At 24.1% G+C, this 20,369-nt stretch overlaps 3 protein-coding genes across 3 annotated transcripts; all 3 read right to left on the bottom strand. All coding sequences in view use genetic code 6, as the record gives it.

Annotated features, from left to right (window-relative positions):
* Window positions 1–405: 405 nt before the first annotated feature.
* TTHERM_000693287 (ABC transporter family protein) lies at window positions 406–6,004 on the bottom strand (the record flags this gene model as incomplete). Its single annotated transcript, XM_012799840.1, has 7 exons — window positions 406–2,587; window positions 2,639–3,770; window positions 3,841–4,056; window positions 4,120–4,360; window positions 4,417–4,791; window positions 4,848–5,629; window positions 5,683–6,004. 7 exons carry the CDS (start codon window positions 6,002–6,004, stop codon window positions 406–408), a joined length of 5,250 nt encoding a protein of 1,749 aa, XP_012655294.1.
* A 1,800-nt stretch (window positions 6,005–7,804) lies between these two features.
* TTHERM_00694310 (ABC transporter family protein) lies at window positions 7,805–13,623 on the bottom strand (the record flags this gene model as incomplete). The annotated part of the gene is made up of 7 exons (XM_001023597.2): window positions 7,805–9,956; window positions 10,064–11,213; window positions 11,270–11,485; window positions 11,535–11,775; window positions 11,842–12,228; window positions 12,467–13,248; window positions 13,302–13,623. 7 exons carry the CDS (start codon window positions 13,621–13,623, stop codon window positions 7,805–7,807), a joined length of 5,250 nt encoding a protein of 1,749 aa, XP_001023597.2.
* A 2,139-nt stretch (window positions 13,624–15,762) lies between these two features.
* Window positions 15,763–19,988, bottom strand: TTHERM_00694320 (transmembrane protein, putative; the record flags this gene model as incomplete). Its single annotated transcript, XM_001023598.2, has 9 exons — window positions 15,763–15,865; window positions 15,922–15,987; window positions 16,096–18,079; window positions 18,508–18,787; window positions 18,845–19,127; window positions 19,276–19,397; window positions 19,479–19,666; window positions 19,737–19,758; window positions 19,836–19,988. 9 exons carry the CDS (start codon window positions 19,986–19,988, stop codon window positions 15,763–15,765), a joined length of 3,201 nt encoding a protein of 1,066 aa, XP_001023598.2.
* Window positions 19,989–20,369: the final 381 nt, after the last annotated feature.

Genomic DNA, 20,369 nt, shown 5'->3' with positions numbered 1-20,369 from the left:
TATAAAAGAAAAGAAAAAATTAAAAGCAATAAATTGAAAGAAATAATAAAATAATTCAAATAGTATTTAATATATTGAATCAATTTCATTCATTTAATTCTGATAAATTCACTTCAACTTACATAATCTATAGTGCCAAAAATACAATTTCTTTTTTATTTATAAAGGAGGTATTGTTTAGTAATTGATTATTATCATAAGTATCATTCATATCATTCATTAATATTTATTAATACCAAATTTTAAATTTAATATCATTTTTTATAATTTAAATTTAAAATGTTTAAATTTGAATAAATACTAAAAATGAATAGATTTTGTTTAAATAATTAGTAAAAAACTCCTCAAATTATTCTTACAATAAAAAATATATTTTTTTTCATAAAACTAGATTTTATAATGATCTCAAATATTTTTATTTAGTCTTTATTGATTAATTTTAATTTAATTCAATTCAATAGATTAAATAGGTTATATTTGCTCATTTACCAATGTTTATTAAATATTCTAGGTTAGAGAATTCATTATTTTAGCAGTTTGATTTTAGTTTTAGTCAACTGATTTTTCATTTAAACTTAACTTTTTTTCTTATAAAATGCTAGACTTCTTTAGAAGTCCTGATTATTTTGTTAAGTCATAGAATACTTGCTCTAGGGAAGTTTAGCAGACAGTATAAGAAGCAATATTAAGGCCCACATAAAAGCGATTCATAATTCCAAATAGATAACCTAAATGTTATTTAGATTGCACTCTCACTTTTAGATAGTTATTTAAACCCTCAAGAATCTCATACCCATCAAAATTTTCTTCAAAAAATTATTCTATTCTTTGCTATACCATGAAATTATAAATTGATTCAGCCAACAACTAAAGCTCTATCCCATTTTACTTTTTCGACTTTAACTAGAAGTAAATTGATGATGCAAATCCTTCTTCGTTTATTTATTCAATAAATTAACTTTAACCAATAAATTTTAGTACTTCTTACAGATTTTCTTAAGTTACAAGAGTGGTAGCATTCATACCTCCAACAATTTATTAAAGTTATTAATGATTAGGGATTACAGTTTTAATAGATACTTCATACCCCTTTCCAAATTTATTTTTTAGGTGTTAAATACTTCCCATACATTAAAAGTTACCTCCAACTACTATTCCTACTTTTGTTCCTAATGCCTCAGCTTCTTCCATGGAGTGAGTTGTCAAAATTATTGAGGTCTTTTTCTTATTAGTTGCTATGTCGCTGATGACATTCCACATAAAACGACGATTTCCAGGATCCATACCTGTTGAAGGTTCATCTAAAAATGCAATAGGAGGATTTCCAAGCATAGCAATAGCTACACTTAATTTTCTCTTGTTACCTCCAGAATAAGTCCTTGAAACAACATTTTCGAACTTTCTTAGATTTAACTCATCCAGTTTTTCATTCACTGCTTATTCTCTTAAATTAGCAGGAATCCCTTTAATAGCAGCAAAGAGCTCCAAGTGTTCTCGTGCTGTTAGATTATCCAACAATGCATCAAACTGAGGGCAATACCCAATATACTGCTAAGCTTCTGAAATTTACTCTGGAATTTTACACCCTTGAATGTAAGCTTCTCCAGATCCAATAGTTTCTTCACCTGTAAGCATACGCATAGTCGTAGTTTTTCCAGCACCGTTTACACCAAGAAAGCAAAATACATCACCAGTTTAAACACCAAAATTTAAATTATCTACAGCTATTTTAGGTTTTTCCTCTTAAGAACCGCCAGTTGGAGGGAACACTTTACGAAGATTTCTAACAAGAACTGTAAAATCTTTTGGATTACTATTTTGAACATAACTCATTTCTTCTTCAACATCTGAATCGATGTAAGAAGGTTTTTTATATGGATATTTACTTTCTAAATTATTAGAAAAAACTGACTTCTTATTTCTAATACTCTCTAAATAAATTAGACCTGCTGTAAATAAAAAGAGAGAAATAATCAGGAACATGAAATTACCACCAATCACATTTAAATTCATTTATGATGGCAATTAGCTTAGATTTTCTTATATTTATATATTTTTTCTACTTGATAACCTACTGAATCCATCATAAATAGCAAAGCTTGGGAATATTCTCAAAACCCAAGCTAAATTTACACCAATATCATGAGTTGAGTCGCTAAAACTTAAAATTATGAATATAACAGATCCTATTCCTCCTACCATAAAATGAAGAAAGAATTATATGATTTGTGCATTGCCATAGTCTGAGTGAACAAATGAAAACAAATATACGAATGGCATTAAAGCTAATCCATAGAAAACAAAGAGTAAAATAAAGTATCCAAAATTTCCATCTTATGTCATAGTATCTACTTGGAACACAAAAGCAAGTAAAGAGCTCAAAATAGTAGGAATTAAAAATTTTATATAATCTATAACAAAGTTAGAAATCCAATAAGACTTTAGAGATACGCCACTGACTATCTGTTAATGTTTTATATGTTCAGCCCTTTCTTTAACAATAAAAGAAATTATACTAGCTGGTATAAATGATATACCCATTGAGAAAAACACAACAGAACTAATTCCTTATATCAACCCTTGTTACCTATTTTATAATTTTAAATATGATTAATAATTAAAAAATTTTAATGATTACTGTTGTGTGTTATAAGTCTTTGGAAGAGCTTTATTAGTTACAGATATCTTAATTTCTTTTCCTGTCAAACTTTTGATTATTGCATTATTTAAGAGATGGATTGACATAGGAATACCATCTAAGCTTACAGTATTTATCAAAGCAGTGTATGTATAAATACCACCTAAATTACTATCAAAATAGTAGCCAAACTTAGTTTCGGTAGATTTAACTGAAAATAACTCATCGTTAAATTATTATAAACTCACAATATCATTAAATTATGTATAGGTAGTATCTGAAAATTATTACAAGTTGTTAACAATAGCATTGTATGACGAAGAACCTCCATAATAAATCTTTGGGTTTTCATCAAAAAATATTGTGGGAGTTAAGTCATACCCAGAAGAATCATAAAAGTTTAATACCTTTTGAATTAAGAGACCAAATGCAATAAGAATAATTGGAAGAATCATTTCACAGCATAGTCCCTTCTTATCTCTTTTAAAGTAGTTTAATCTTTTTATTATAAGTGCCTTAAAATGAATAAAAAAAAGTTTAGCTGGATCTGTAATTCTTTCATCCTAATTGTTTAATGATTAGTTTTCTATATCAATATATTAGTTGATAGCGACTTTTTTAGCTTGTACTACATGATTTTCATTCATACTTGCAACTTTTAGAAACACTTCTTCTAGTGTAGTTATAGAAACTCCATAAGATCTTATTTTTAACTATTCTTTTTACAATTCTAGGTTATTAAACATCTATTCAAATTGTGGAATATATTTATAGGGAACTTAAAAAGCTATTTCTGCAGAATAATCACTGATTAAACTGCTGTCTGGAAAATGTTTTTATACGAATTAAATTATAGGCTCAGAAGGTGTTGTATTTTATTCTTTGACAAATGTTAAGTTGTATCCATTTCCAAATTTCTCCTTTAAGAAAACACTTGATCCAACACATTTAATTTAACCATCAGAAATAATTCCTATTCTGTCTCCAAGATAATCAGCCTCATCCATGAAATGAGTAGTTAATATGATAATTTTTTGTTACTTATAATTCTTGACCATCTCCCAAATATGTCTTCTAGCTTATACATCCATGCCACTGGTAGGTTCATCAAGTAAAACTACTTCGCTATCACCTGTAAAAAAAAATTTTTTTAATTATTAATAATTTTATAAAAATATTCTATTTTTTAAGTTAATAAATACCTATAAAAGCAATAGCTACAGAGAGTTTTCTTTTTTATCCTCCTGAGAGGCTGCAACTTAAAGAGTTAGTTTTTTCTACTAAGTCTACATCTTTAATGATTTTATCAACAGCTTATGCAATTTCTCTAAAAGGCATTCCTTTTAATGTGGCAAAGAAGTAAAGATGCTCTTTTACAGTTAATTAATCGAATAAAATATCATGTTATGGACAAACACCTATTCATTAATTTATATAAATAAAATTGTAAATTATCTAATTTTTTAAAAGATCAATCTTACCTAAAATAGTTCTAATTTTTTCTAAATCTTTTGTAACATCAAAACCTTTAATATATGCTGTGCCAGATGTAGGAGGTATCATACCTGTTAACATAGAGATCGTTGTTGATTTACCAGCACCATTGTGTCCAAGAAAAGAGAACACTTGTCCAGAGTACATTTATAGGTTTATCTAGTTAACGGCTTTTTTTATAACTCCATCAGTTTTAAATTGCTTTGAGAGACCTTCTATTCTGATAGTCTATTCAAAAAATTAAATTAAATAACAACTTTTTAAACCAAACTTATTTATTTTACCTTATTTTAAACTTCCTATTATTTCAAAGATATATCTATGTTTTCTATGAACTATTCTTCTTCCAATAATTTTTATTAGGTTTTTTATGATTTTTTTTCTAAATGGCATCCAATAAAGAAAAATAAATGCTTTCTTTACCCAAATTCGTTAGGAATAACTTAATCAAAATAGAGGAAAAGAACAAAGAACAAGGCAAAATTAATCCAACTTGAATTAATTGAATAAATTAGTTTAGATCTGTTACATAGCTAATGCATCATATCGATAGATACATTTTCATCTCTAGATTGGTAAACAGCTAGTATTCTCATAGCTTAGTTAATTGCATTAGCAGCTATAGCAGCCTACCCTTAATAGCTTGCATTATTTGTGGTCTTTTTAATTATAATTAAAATTAATTAAATATAGATAGAAATAAAAATTATATTACTAGTTCATCTCCTTGATTAGATGATAGCAAAAACTAAATAAGAAAAAGAAAAGTAGCTGCAATAATGCCAGTTCTTTATTTATCGAAAAAGACAGTTATGAATAAACTCTAAGCCATATTGCAAACAGCATAAGAAAAATGTAAGATGAGAATTACACCATAGTCGACGACAGTCAAAAAATAAGCTTTTAGTATAATGCTTACCAATATAGAAATTATTATATATAGTAAAAGATATGTTAATATCCAGCTTGAATAGAAAGCAGTCTTTCCAAGACCAACCATCATCATACCCTCTCTGATTCTCTTTTCCTTTTCATTTAAGATACGAGAAGACAATCTCAAGAAAGGGACAATCATAGGAATCACTATAAAGACATTCATAAAATTTCCTGCAATAGAGTATAAATTTGACTTTTAAAATGTTTCTGTCTACATTATAGCAACATTAGGTACTATTTGTAAACTAGGATTCCCACTCTCTAATTGTAAAATGATATTATCTATCCAATTTACGATTCTCGTAAATCCAGAATTAATATATTGCAGAAATTTATCATTCTATTCAAAATCAACATAATCGGTTCTGTATTTTTCTGGAATATCTTGAGTATCTGTTTAGTTAAAAGCTAAAGTATACTTATATATTCCATTTTACCAACTGTCAAAGAGTATACCAAAGCAAATTTAAGGAGAATTAGGTACAGGATAGCCTTAAGATGTTATGTGATCATCAAACTCTTAAGTACTATCAAAAAATTGCACCTGTATTCCAGGATAATCTATTTTATTTTAAAATATGGATTAAATTTTTTTTTAATTTAAGGTTAATTACTTAACAAGATTGAAGAGATTCTCTAGGTAATGAGAATATTAGGAGCAATACCTATTTTGCCTCCTCTATAAGGGTCTGAGCAATTTTTGATTGTGCTATAGATACCGTTGCTTATTAGAGAAGGATCCCATGCAGGAGTGAGAGTTACTGCTTAATTTAGATAGCTTGTTTATTTTACTTCATAAGTATCTGATTAAGCCATAAAGATGTATAAGAATAAAGCAAATATCAAAGGAACAAAGATTTCGCATAATGTACCTTTTATATCTCTTTTCCAAAGATAAAAGTTTTTAACTAATAGAGCAAGTAAATGACTTAGCATGTTAGTTTTTTATTTTGTATTCAGTTAGTTTTATTAAATTTTTAGTATTTATTATTTATGGAATATGTGAAGAAATATGATGGCATTTAAAGAGAATTTGAAATTAACTACAAATAATTTTAAAATAGATAAAAATTAAAAAATTAAATTTACAAATTATCAAAAATGATAAAAAAATTTATTAAATTTGTTTGTCTTATATGAAAATTATTAAACAGAAATTATCAGAAAATTTTTTAATTATTACATCAAAATATATTAAATTTTGTCTTAATTATTGCAAAAACTTAATTCAAATTTATATAATTTGAAAGAAAACTGATTCATTAAATTAATTTTGAATAGTATTAAATAGGCATTTCTTTCAAATTACAATCTAAAGCATAAAAAACCTTATTAATTATTTTGAACCAATAATACTAAATAAATCACAATAATTTCCTTTAAGCTATTCAAAATCAAAAAATAAGAATGAATAAATATGAAAAACTATTATATCTAAAATATCTTAAGCGCTTTTAATATTTCTTTGTAATATCTAAGTCCTTTCTTAGAATAATTTAAAGAATATTTTTGGCTTCTTTCAAAATTTATAAAAATTATAATTTCATAAAATATGCTTTAAATTGATTTTTAAGTAATCCAAAATAGGATTAATTATTGAATAGTATAAATAAATAAATAATTTATTTTTTTCAAACTTTTTGTTAGAAATGAATATATTTAAACTTGAAAATTTATTTGTTACTATCTAATCTAAGTAAAATAATCTTAAAGGTATTATATTCAAATTAAATATTTAATTACTTCCGAAAGAATTAATCAAATTGAATTATTTCAAAAAATTAGAGCAAATAGTTATAGATTGTAAGAAAAGTAATCACATTTTTAAAATTTAAATCATATTTTCAATCAATAACAACTTTAAAAAAATGATTACAAAATTAAAATCTAAATTTTTTTTTGGCATATCAGGTACCAATAATATTTAATAGTAATACTAATTTATTTATATTTATAAAATCTTAAAATAAAACCAACTTATATTGATTGGTTCATATAAAAGTTTTTAAAGAATTATTATTTCATATTATGTATTTTTAATTTATTTGTGTAATCTAAAATTAGAACAAATTTTGTAGTTTTAAGAATTTTTTAAAAACTTTTAATAGAAATTAACAGATTTAATTAAATTTTAATATTTTTGTTACTATCTAATTCAAGAAAAAAGTCCTTAAAGATTTAAATTGAAGTTTAAATTATTGGAAATAATTTATCAAATTGCATTTTTAATAAAAAAATTTTGAAAATTAGGTTTGCTTTTTAAGGAAAGACTTGTTATATCTAAATAGTATTATTGAATGAAAATAACTTTAAAATAAAAATCTACATATTTATTGATATTATTTTAATATTCAACTTCACTGTCATTTTTCAAGGTAATATTGAATTAATAAATTATTTAAAATAGTTTAGAAATTAGAAATTTACAAAAAATATTACATTCTTTTATTCTTTTTTAAACTTAAATCAATTATAACTTTAGACTAAATAAATACTTAAAAATTTTAATTAATTTTATAATAATTAAATAAGGTTTTTATTATAAAGTGCAAAAAATATATTGAGTGTATATTTAAATAAATTTTAAAATAATTATTAAAAATATAATGTTAAATATAACTTTAATCTTAAATTAATTTAAGTAACTTATTACTTGATCTTAATATCAGAGTAAACAAAAATATTTAAACTAAATTAATTATAAGTAAAACTGTACTAATTAATTTTTATCATTTATCATTTTTAATTTTTTATTTGTTTTATTTAAACGCTTTGTATTTATAAAGGCTAACAGCTATTGTTGTTACTAGCTTCACTCTAATCTTAGTTTATTATGCCTTAATATTTATTTTAAATAACAGGTTTTTCTTAGATGTTAGGCATTTACACTATACATTAGTTGTCAGTGGTTTTAGAAAGACTATCGTTTGCTATATCATTAAATATTTGTTCTAAAGAAGTTTGGCATATAGTGTAAGAAGCTATTTTAAGCTCGTTTTAGTATTTGTTCATTACTCCAAATAAAAATCCTAAAGTTTGATTCGATTGTACTCTTAATTTAAGATAGCAATTAAGTCCTTCAAGCACCTCAAAATTTTCAAATTTTTATTTAAAAAATTATTAAATTTTTTATTGCAAGTTATAGTTAAATATTGACTCTGCTATTAAAGAGAGTTCAACTCCATTTTAATTCTTTGAGTTTAGTAAGTAGTAGATAGATGAAGCGAACTTTCCTTCATTTATTTATTCTTTGAAATGGCTTTGTCCTATAAAGTTGAGGACCTCTTCCAAATTATGTTTATACACTAACATATTTTAATTTGCATCCCCTACCAATTCATTTAGCTAGTTAAGGCTTGCAGAAACAGTTTTAATTGATATCTCATACCCCTTTCCAAATTTATTCTTTAAGTGTTAAATGCTTCCCATGCATTTAAAATTTCCTCCGATAACTATTCCCACTTTAGTTCCTAATGCCTCTGCTTCTTCCATTGAGTGGGTTGTCAAAATTATAGATGTTTTCTTTTTCTTGCTTGCCATATCGCTTATTACATTCCACATAAAGCGGCGATTACCAGGATCCATACCAGTTGAAGGCTCATCTAAGAATGCAATTGGAGGATTTCCAAGCATAGCAATAGCTACACTTAGTTTTCTTTTATTTCCTCCAGAATAAGTTCGTGCAACTACATTTTCAAATTTTCTCAGATTCAACTCATCTAATTTTTCATTAATGGCTTATTCTCTTAGGCTTGATGGGATACATTTTATAGCAGCAAATAATTCTAAATGTTCTCTAGCTGTTAGGTTATCTAACAAAGCATCAAATTATGGACAATACCCAATATATTACTAAGCTTATGATATTTATTCAGGAATTTTACATCCTTAAATATAAGCTTCTCCACTTCCTATTGCTTCTTCTCCAGTCAACATGCGCATAGTAGTAGTTTTACCTGCACCATTGACACCTAGAAAACAAAACACATCACCAGTTTTTATTCCGAAATTTAAATTATCTACTGCAATTTTAGGCTTCTCAGTAGAAGATCCTCCTATTGTAGGAAATACTTTACGCAAATTTCTAACTAGAACTGTATATTAATTAGGGTTTTCACTTTAAATTGCATTCATTTCGTTTAGAACATCTGAATCAATATTTGAAGGCTTAACGTAAGGATATTTATCTTCTAAGTTATTTGTAAAAAAAGACTTTTTATTTCTATAAACCTCCAAGAAAATCAGTATGACAGAATAGAAAAAGAAAAAGAGAATTAGATACATTAAATCTCCTCCCATAACGTCTAAATTAGTTTAATCAGGTAGTTAATTTAAGCTTTCTTTTAGTTAGATATATTTTATACCAGCTAAATTTGCAAATCCATCATAAAGCGCAAATGTAGGATGCAATCTCATAACCCAAGAAAGTTTTAAATAAACTTATCGAGTTGAATCAAAGAAACGAAGGATAGCAAATATAGCAGCGCCTATTCCTCCGAAGATGAAATGAATAAAATACTAAATGATCTGTGCATTTCCATAATTTGAGTGAACAAAAGAAAATAAGTAAACAAATGGCAATAAAGTTAACCCATAAAAGATGAAAAGTAGTATATAGTAAATGAAATTTCCATCTCCAATTACTGATTAAATATCAAAAGCATAAGCTAAAAATAAGCTAGAAATAGTAGGAATCAAAAATTTTATGTAATCAATAATAAAGTTAGAAATCCAATAAGCCTTCAATGATACACCACTTACAACTTGTTAATGCTTAATATGTTCAGTTCTTTCTCTAACAATAAACGAAATTATACTTGCTGGTATAAATGATATCCCTATTGAAAAGAATAAAGCAATCGTAAAACCTTAAATGAGTCCAATATATCTTATTTTTTTAAATAATTTATAATTTAATTAAATTCATTAATTTATTTTTTTATTTTTTTTGTTTTATTTAAAGTGATAAAATAATAATAAAATAATTTTGATTACTGTTTTATTTTGGATGTTAATTTAAGAGGTTGGTTAGTCACTTTGATTGTAATTTACTTTCCAGTTATTTAATTTATTATGGCATTGTTTAAAAGATTAATTGATATTGGAATTCCAGGCAAGCTAATAGAGTTTATAAAAGCAGTATATTTAATTTGATTTCCGCTTGTGTTTTATAAATAGTATCCAAATTTGGCATCAGTGGTCTTTCTTGCTAGTAATTAGTTATCGAATTCTTGAATATTACTCACATTATCTATAAGAATGTAAGAACAACTTGAATAGGGTTATAAATTGTTTATGATACTTTGATAATTCGAAACAGGTTAAGCACTTCCATAATAAATATCAGGATTTTCTTCAAAAAATAGTGCAGGATCAAGCTAAAGTGAAGACCATTCATTAAATGCAGATGAATAAGCTGAATACAATCCAAGAGCAACAAGTATTATTGGTAGTATAATCTCACAACAAAGACCTCTTTTATCTCTTTTGAAATAATGAAGTCTCTTCTTTATCAATGCCTAGAGATGAACTAAAAAAATTTAAAATTGATTTTATATCTTTTCTTTACTAATATCGTTATAATTTTATTATTCAAGCTAATCTTAATCTTAAAAGATCTTTGGTTCTTTATTTTGTTGCACAATATGATTTTCATTCATACTTGCAACTTTCAAAAAGACCTCCTCTAATGTTGTGATTGATACACCATAAGATCTAATTTACAAGTTCTTTTTTTATTTTTCTAGTTCATTGAACATTTATTCAAATGAAGGTATATATTTATAAGGCACTTAAAAGGCTATCTCAGCAGAATAGTCACTAATCAAATTGCTCTCTGGGAAGAATTGTTTGATAAAATTAATAATTGGGTCAGATGGTGAATTATTTAGCTCTTTGACAAATGTAAAATTGTAGCCGTTTCCAAACTTTTCTTTCAAGAATACACTAGACCCAACACATTTAATTTATCCATCAGATATAATACCAATTCTGTCTCCTAAATAATCTGCCTCATCCATAAAATGAGTAGTGAGAATTATAATTTTTTATTGTTTGTAATTTTTTATCATGTCCCAAATATGTCTACGGGCTTAAACATCCATGCCACTAGTTGGTTCATCTAATAAAACTACTTCGCTCTCTCCTATATTAAAAAATTTGATAAGCATAAAGCATTTTTTGAAATTAATTGTTAAATACCAATAAAAGCAATAGCAACCGAAAGTTTCCTTTTTTAACCTCCTGATAAAGTAGCACTTAAAGAATCAGTTTTTTCAACTAAGTCTACATCTTTAATCATCTTAGATACTTCTTTCAAAATTTCAGAAAATGGCATACCTTTTATCACTGCAAATAGAAAGAGATGCTCCTTTACTGTCAAAGAATCAAACAAAATATCGTGCTAAGGACATACACCTTTATAAAAATATTTTTATTTTAAAATTTATTTTAAAGAAATTTTTACCCAAAATTTCTCTTATTTCACTTTATTTCTTCCTGATATCAAGACCTTTAATAAATGCAGTTCCTTCTGTGGGAGGTATCATTCCAGTTAGCATAGAAATAGTTGTTGATTTTCCAGCACCGTTATGACCTAAGAAAGAAAAAACTTGGCTTGTATAGATTTAAAGATTAATCCTATCAACAGCTGTTTTTATTACACCTTCGGTTTTGAATTCTTTTTTTAAGCCTTCAATTTTGATTGTCTTTTTTATAAAATTAAAAGTAAAAAATAATTTTCTACTATCTAAATAAATAAATAAGTCAATTACTTTATTTTCATTTTCTTATTTTTTAAGAGAAATATCAATTTCCTCAACAAATTTATTCTCATCTGAATCTTAGTTATGTAGTAATTAACTGTCTTTAGCTTTTCTTTATCTTAAACGGCATCCTATACAGAAAAGCCAGTGCTTTCTTTATCCAAATTCATTAGAAACAACTTAGTCAAAGTAGAGAAAGAAGATAAAGTAAACACCTGCATATAGGAGGCTTGCATATATTGAGTAAATCATCTTTTATCTATTGCAATATTAATCAAGCATATCAAATGTAACAGTTTCATCTCTTGATTAGTGAATAACTAGTATTTGCATTGCTTATGTAATAGCATTAGTTACTATTGCAGCTTAGCCTATATAATCTCCTCTAGAAGTATACTATATTTTTATAAAATGAATATTTTTATTTGAAAAAATATTATTTTTTTTTTTTAAATTATATTAAACTAAGAAAACTTAGTTGTTTTGATTTTTAATCAAGAATATATATTAAAAAAAATTAATTTTAATATTTATAAATTGGGAATTATTTATTTTGTATTTATCTTCTGTGGAAAGTTTTTGATTTATAAAAATCAATCTCTGATAAAGAAATATATATAAATAAAAAATATACCTAATCGTTATTATTTGAAAAAGTAGCCAAAAATAAAAAAAGAAATAGACAAGTAGCTCCTATTATTCCAGTTCTCTGCTTGTGGAAGAATACAGTGATAAACATACTCTGAGTGAGAAGGCAGAGAGAAAAGCACCAGTGAATGGTAAAAATCACATTAAAATTAGCTACTGTGAAAAGATAAATTTTGAATGCAACTGTAACTATGAATGAAATCAAAGTAAAAATGATCAAATAACTAATGAACCAACTAGAGTAGAATGCAAATCTTCCTAACCCCATCATCATCATACCTTCTCTTATGCGGTATTCTTTTTCATGAAGCACTCGAGATGATAATCTTAAGTAAGGCACAATCATAGGAATGATTATGAAAATATTCATAAAATTTCCTAAGTAAGAGTACATATCTGATTTTTAATGACTCTCTGTTTGCATGATTGTTATTTATGGAATAATTTACAGATTATTATTTCCACTTTCTTACTATAAGATAATGTTATCAATCCAATTAACTATTCTTGTAAACCCTGTGTTAATATATTCATCAAATTGGCTATTTTATTCAAAGTCAATAAAATCAGTTATATAATCCATTGGAAGATCATTAGTTGTTGACATATTATAGGCTATTGTGTAACTATAAGCACCATTTTGCCATTTATCAAAGAGAATTCCCAAACATATTTGAGGTGGATTATCGATAGGATATCCGCTGGAAGTTATATGATCATTAAATAAATCAACACTGTCAAAAAACTGTACCTAAATACCTGGATAATCTATTTATTTAACAAGAATTTTAATTAATTTGAATAAACTTGAAATATTTTACTTTCCAAAATTTACTAAAGTTGCAGAGTTAAAGGGATTTTTGGTGTTATACCTATTTTTCCTCCATTATCTGGATCAGAGCAGTTCTTGATTGTGCTGTAGATGCCATTAGAAATTAAAGAAGGATCCCATTAAGGCGTTAATGTTATTGCTTCATTTAAATAGCTTGTTTATGGTACTTAGTAGGTACTTGAAACAGCTTTGAGAATGTATAAGATAAAAATAAATATCACTGGTATTAAAACTTCACAAAGAGTTCCTTTTAAATCTCTTTTCCAAAGGTAAAAGTTTTTGATTGTTAAAGCTAAAAACTATTTAATCATTTTTTAGTTAGTTAGTTTGATTGTATTTTTAGTATTTTAATTTAACTTATTATAATATGCTAAAGCTTAAAATTAAAGACATTTCATGCTTAGTGTATTATTAAATAAAATAGATAATTTAAATGTTAAATTTTGAATAATTAATTAATTAAATAGAATTTATTAGCTTTCAATTATTTTTCTAATTAAAATGTGGCTTTTTAATAAATAATTTCAAATCTTAAAAAATTCTTATTAATTACGTTAGGAATTCATTCTAATTTATACTTATAATTACAAGATTTTCTTTGTTAAATTTTTTTTTACAAACATTTTCAAATAAATTCAAAATTTAATTAAATTTATAAAACTGATCGTCTATGTTTAAAAATATATATTGTAAGCACATTAGATAAAAAGCAGTAAATATATTCCATATAAATTAAATTAATGCAATCAACTCCGAAAATCTTTAATGCATAGTTTAGTTTTAAATACGCTATTACTACTTTATATAATAAATAAATAGTTTTTAAAATAGAAATTAATAATAATAATTTAGTCAGTCACATTAAAACTGAAATGAATTTATACAAAAAATAATATTAATTTATCCATTTAAAATTCTAATTTTTTATCTTAATAATAAAATTTGATTATGTTACTTCTTTTTATATATTATTTTATATACTTTTTATTTATCTAATTAAATTATGTTGGTCTTATTTGAAAAAATATTCTCCCTTCTAAAAGCACTAAACTAATAATTTAGTTAAAATAAATTAGGCAATCAACCTTCATTACCAAAAGAAATAAAATAAATATGAATGAATATCGTTATAAAATAATTTAAAGAATTATTAGAATACATAAAAATAAATAAATATATATAAGAGTTTTTTTCAAGTATATTACTTATTGAGTATGAATATATGAGTATTTTTGATTTATTAAATACATATTTTAATTTAAAATATAAGATTTTATTAGAATAGATGAATTAATTAGTATTCGAATATAGGAGTTAAAAATAAATAATTTAACAAACATACAAAATTTCTAATTTTTCATCATAATAATATAATTTGATTGAGTTACTTCTTTTTATTATTTATTTTTACATTTTATTGTTTATCTAATTAAATTATGTAGTTCTTATTTTGAAAAAATATTCTCACTTCTAAAGCCCTAAATTTATAATTTAGTTAAAATAAAGTATTTTATATTGCCATTATTAAGTTATTACAAAGAGGAGATTACAGTTATTAAGATACTTTATGTTCAAGAAAAAGAAATTAGAAGGAAAGAAATTGTCAGAAAAATAGAGATATGATGATCGTGGTCTAGAGAATCAATTAACTAGATAGGCAATTCATCAAAATAGTTTTAAGTGATCAAAGAGATAGAAGATAACAACATAAAAATTAATAAGACTCTAGTTAGCTAAAATAATGCTTACTAAATGACAGATGCCTAATAATAAGTGCTGAAGAAAAACAACTCTTTATTATAACTAGGCAGGTATAACCTTCACAGAAATAATTTAAAAAATTTGTGGCACCTTTAAAGAATGAGACATATATGAATGAATATCCTTATAAAATAATTTAAAGAATTATTAGAATACATAAAAATAAATATAAATAAGAGTTTTTTTCAAGTTTATTACCTATTGAGTATGAATATATAAGTATTTTTGATTAATAAATACATATTTTAATTTAAAATATAAGATTTAATTAGAATAGATGAATTAATTCGTATGAAAAACATAATTTAGTTTTAAAAGTATAAATAAAATAATTAACATGCATAATATACACAAATATGTTTGCTTAATTAGAGTTTTTGATTATGCAAATTCCTTTGTTTAATATTTAGGATAAATGAAATAATTAATTAACTTTTCAAATATTTTTATTTTTGCTTAATTAAAGCTATTAGTAAATTAATTAAATTATATTTAATATATTTTATCTCAATAATTCAATGAGGAAAACAAAAGATGTCTAATACCTTCCCCTTATAAGTATATTTTTACTATTTTTCTGCAATGATTTTATTACAAAGAAAAAATTATAAATATACATAAAAATATATAATAATATTTTAAACTAACAAATAAATAAACAAACAAACAAACTAGCTAATCATTTTTTTTCAATGATTAAATTTACTCTAATTATTTGATTTATCAATTTTTAAAGATTTTTCTTTATTTTTATTTATTAAGGTTAAAAGTTTCTCCATTCCAAATTGCATTCTATAAAATAATAGCAATCATTTAATTTTGTAAAATAAAATAAAATAATAAATTACTTCATAGAGTCTTAGAAAATTTTCATAGTTTCTTCTCCCAAGTTTTGTATTAGTATATTGTCCATTCTTAATTAATTAAAAAAGTAAATAAATAAATAAAAAAAAATAAATAAATATTCTTCAAAATTTCTTTGTAAAATTATAGAGATATTTATTTGTAAAATAATATTTTACCTTGTTCCTTCTTATTTATTAACAATCTGCTCATATGCTTTGTATAATCTTTGGTAATTTCTGTATTGATTTTGATCTAGATTATGTAAAAGGTCGCTATTATTAAAAAGTTCTTATTGTTTTTTATTTTTGCTTAACAAGCTTTTGAATTTATCTTTAGCTTTCTTTAACACAGGTAAATGCTAAGGTTTAACATCAAGAGTTTTCATACTCCTCTCTAACTATTTTACTTCTTTTATCATTTCTTCTTTTTTAATAATATTTTTGTTTTTGTCAATTTAAAGTAGAGGCTTGGGGAAATAATTAAACAAAGCTAATTAATTTTAATCAAGCAAGAGACATTTTAATTTTTCAAGTTCTTTTATTTTATTCAATATCACAATTATATCAACATCTTTTTACAATAAGGTATGAGCTTTATCAATTAACAAGTTTTCTCTTGTGCAGTAAAATTTTCCACAAGAAATCTTATAAATAAAATATTTAAATGATAGGCTAAGCTTTTGCCTTTTCGATAACACCTTTTGCAATTATCGTGTCATGAAGTCTTTTCTCATTTCTTCTTTATAAGCATCTACAAATTTTGGATTACTTTTTTAACTCGCTTATTATTTTGAAGGACTTAATGATTGAAACTATCTTAAACTCAAAAAGGAATTAGGTTCTTTACAATTAATTTCTTAAATAACCCCAAAATCACTAAAAGATTTAATTCTTTTTTATTTTTTTTACTCATTATTGTTTAGATCAAGATGTAACTATGGCTGTATTGTACGGAAAACTGTATTTTTTGATTTTCTATTTACTTAAAGATATTCTTCTTTTTTTTCTAAGCTATTATCTAAGTCAGATTCAGGTTCTATAGAGGAATCAAAAAATATTAGGCTTTCTTTTTCATTTTGTGGTCTTTCAGATGAAACGAGAAGTCTAGGATTCGATTTATATTATGGAGAACTAAGGGTAGGAACGTTTTTCAATGTATTTTATTCTTAATGTTAATTCTACTAATCATTTAATTAAGATTCTAAAAGCAAATTAATTTATGTTGATTACATTTTCTTATCTAACTAAGAGATGGAAAAAGGATTTGAAGTCGAATACTTTAAAATATCATTTGTTTATGTCTTTACATAGTTCACACTTTAGAATTTTTTTTTTGCTGAGCTTTGTCTCTTTTTTAAAGGAACTTAAAATTCAGTTAAATTTAGCTTGTGTGATCTTTCTTAAATACTTTGAGGAGATTTTTATAATTAAATATGAAGATGTTGATTATCCTAATAATCCTCAAAATGCAAGTTTTTATTTTTATTGTTATTTTTGTTATTATTGTTATTGGTGCTATTATTAATGGCCTTAATCTAGTTAAAATTTAAATAAACATCCGTTTTTATATTATTTTTTTTGTCAAAGTCTAAGTTTTCAGCTTCATTAGTATTAGTGTTAGACTTTACTGTCAATAATTTTAATTACCTAAAAGTATTTTGTTTTAAATTCGTTAAACTGCTTTATTAATTGGTTGAGAGAAAATTCAATCTTTCTGTACTAATTTAACTATCTTTCTCATTGACGATAGGAGAAGATAAATGATTTATTTAAATTTATACCTTTTTTTAAGTTTTTTCTGGCTACTTTTCAAACTCTATGTTAATTTAATTTTACGGAGTTAAAGTAAAATCAAAGCATGGACTTTCATTTGTAATAGTGTTAATTGGTGGACTCTAGTTAATATTTTTATTGCTGGTGAGCTTTTATGTAAATTTATGTGCAATCTAAAATATCTTATCTTTCCTTTCTTAAGTAACACCAGGAGAAATATTGCAATTTATAGTGGAAGCTTTGTTATCTCTTGTTTAGCATTCTCGATTTATTTAAGGAGAACCTAATATTAATTTACCATCTTTGCTTACTTGATTTGTTTATATATCAAAATCATATATTTCATTTGCCAATTCGATTGTGTAATAGGACTGATTATATATTCCAACTAATTAATATATTTTTTTATGAAAATAAAATTATTTTATGTTCCATTAAATTTATTCAATTTTTTTATAAACTGTAAAAGCCTATAAATTTGCTTAAAACATAATTTTTATTTGAACTCAAATAAGCATTTTTGTAAATAAACCAATCTAAAATAAATATCTTTTTAAATTATTTTCAATAAAATTATTTGTTTTTAATTTTATAAAATATTTTTATTTTTATTTATTAAATGTTAAGTTATGTTAAAAATTTGTGTTATATACTATCAATCCTCATTGATTAGGCATAGTACCTCACAATATTAAAAAATAATCATTGCTATTTTTTTACCAAATTTAAATGAAAAAGTTATTTTCAGGCTAATATTAATTAATGAAATATTACAGTATTTTAAAATAAACAGACAATCTAAATTTAATTATATACCTAAAATCCCGGCTATTACCATAACAGATTAAACAAAGCCACCAATTACGGCTATTAAATTATCAACCTTTTAATATGATATCTTATACTGCTATTAAAAGCGACTTCTGTCAAAAAAAAATGCTCCATAAACACTGTTATTTCCAAAAGTGTACTGCTACCTATAATCACCATACTATTGAACTGCAAGAGTTTGGTTTTGGATATTCTTCCAAGGATAGAGTGATATATCTTCTGAAATCGTATTTTCTGTCAGATAGATATCTGCAGTTGTATACATCTAAATATGAAAAAGAAAAAATAGTTTTAAAATTTATTGTTGATTAGATTAAAATACATATCCTGGTTAAATTTAGAAAAATACATCATTAGCCACATATCTTGTAGAGAATTTACCAACTTAAGTTGGATTAATAATGTAATTTGAAACCAAAAATTATATTCTCACAGTGTTTTAGTTATAGTATTTTTATTAAGCACTTAATGAGGGACATACTGGTTTCCATAGGTTAGGAGAGGTATTTGGATCTGTTTAGTTTTAGCAGCTAGTAACTGTAAATTTAAAAAATTGGTAAACTTAGTTTGCAATTTGGCCTTAAACAGTAAAGTTAGTCCCATATCTATAAATTAATAATCAAGTGAGAAATTTAATATTTTTTTTTGTGTTAGATAAATTTAAGAAGGGAGAAAATGAAAATAAAATAAATACCAATTTCTTGAATTTACGAAATTTATGTTATAAATAATAAATAAATTGAATTAATATACTTTGGACAAAGATAATTTGAAATATTGTAGGAATTATATTAATCTTAAGTAAGAATTGTATCTCCTTATTAGTTTAGAGAATTCCAATGCTTGAAAGTACACTATTCTAGTTAAATATCAATCTAATATTTAATTAAAAAACATATTTTTTGTAATTATAACGTAATATCATATATATATATATATTATTTGATATATTTTACATACTACTTCTATTAGGTGCCATTTGGAAAAGTGGTGTATATTCTTTATTGAAGTGTTATATTTACATAGGGATTATTTATAAAATCATTTTATATCATATTGACAGCCACCATGAACTTATCGTAAGTCAAATTCAATAACGAAGGATTGTCTGAAAATAACTTATTTGATTGAACTGTAAAATTTACTAATATACATAAAATGAATGGTTTTAATATTAAATTCTTTCATCAATCAAAATGCAAATATGTATTTACTTTTGCCTAAAAAATCGCTAGTCTAATTTTTAAAAAAAATTATTAATACTTTATGTTTGTCAAACTATTTCTACTAATATAATTTGATAATAATCTCACCGAAGTATAAAAGAAGACAAAGACTACTACAGCAACGCAACAGGCAATTATCCCTCCAAATGTTGTTTGAATTTGGTTATCTTCATGGAAATTGAGGATGACTCTCTATCCGAAAATATCTAAAAACTTTAGCTTGTTGATGTATTTACTCATTTAAAAAAAAAATCTATATAAACTTTTTGCTTTTCTTTTAAACTATTGTTAGCGTTTACTTCTTTTAATAAAACAAAAAAAACTTTTCTTTAAAAGAATTAAAAATTAATTCAACTTAGGTCTATAAAACAAAATTAATTCATTCAATTACAATTATTTATATTTATAAATGATGAGTTATTTATTAAAATATGTAAATTCAAGTCATAATAACACTGTAAGCTAAAAAGGTAATAATTTTTTAAATATCTTAAAAATATTGTAATAAATATGTATGTTTTTTACTAATAACCATATTATTTTTTTATTATTTTAAAATAAAACTAAAACAATTTATAACTTTTTAGAGAAATAAATAATAAGACAATTTATTTTTAAAAT

The sequence above is a fragment of the Tetrahymena thermophila genome (assembly GCF_000189635.1).
Source record: "Tetrahymena thermophila SB210 genomic scaffold scf_8254420, whole genome shotgun sequence".
NCBI classification, from domain to species: Eukaryota; Ciliophora; class Oligohymenophorea; order Hymenostomatida; family Tetrahymenidae; genus Tetrahymena; species Tetrahymena thermophila.
This window is presented reverse-complemented; position numbering and strand designations above follow the sequence as displayed.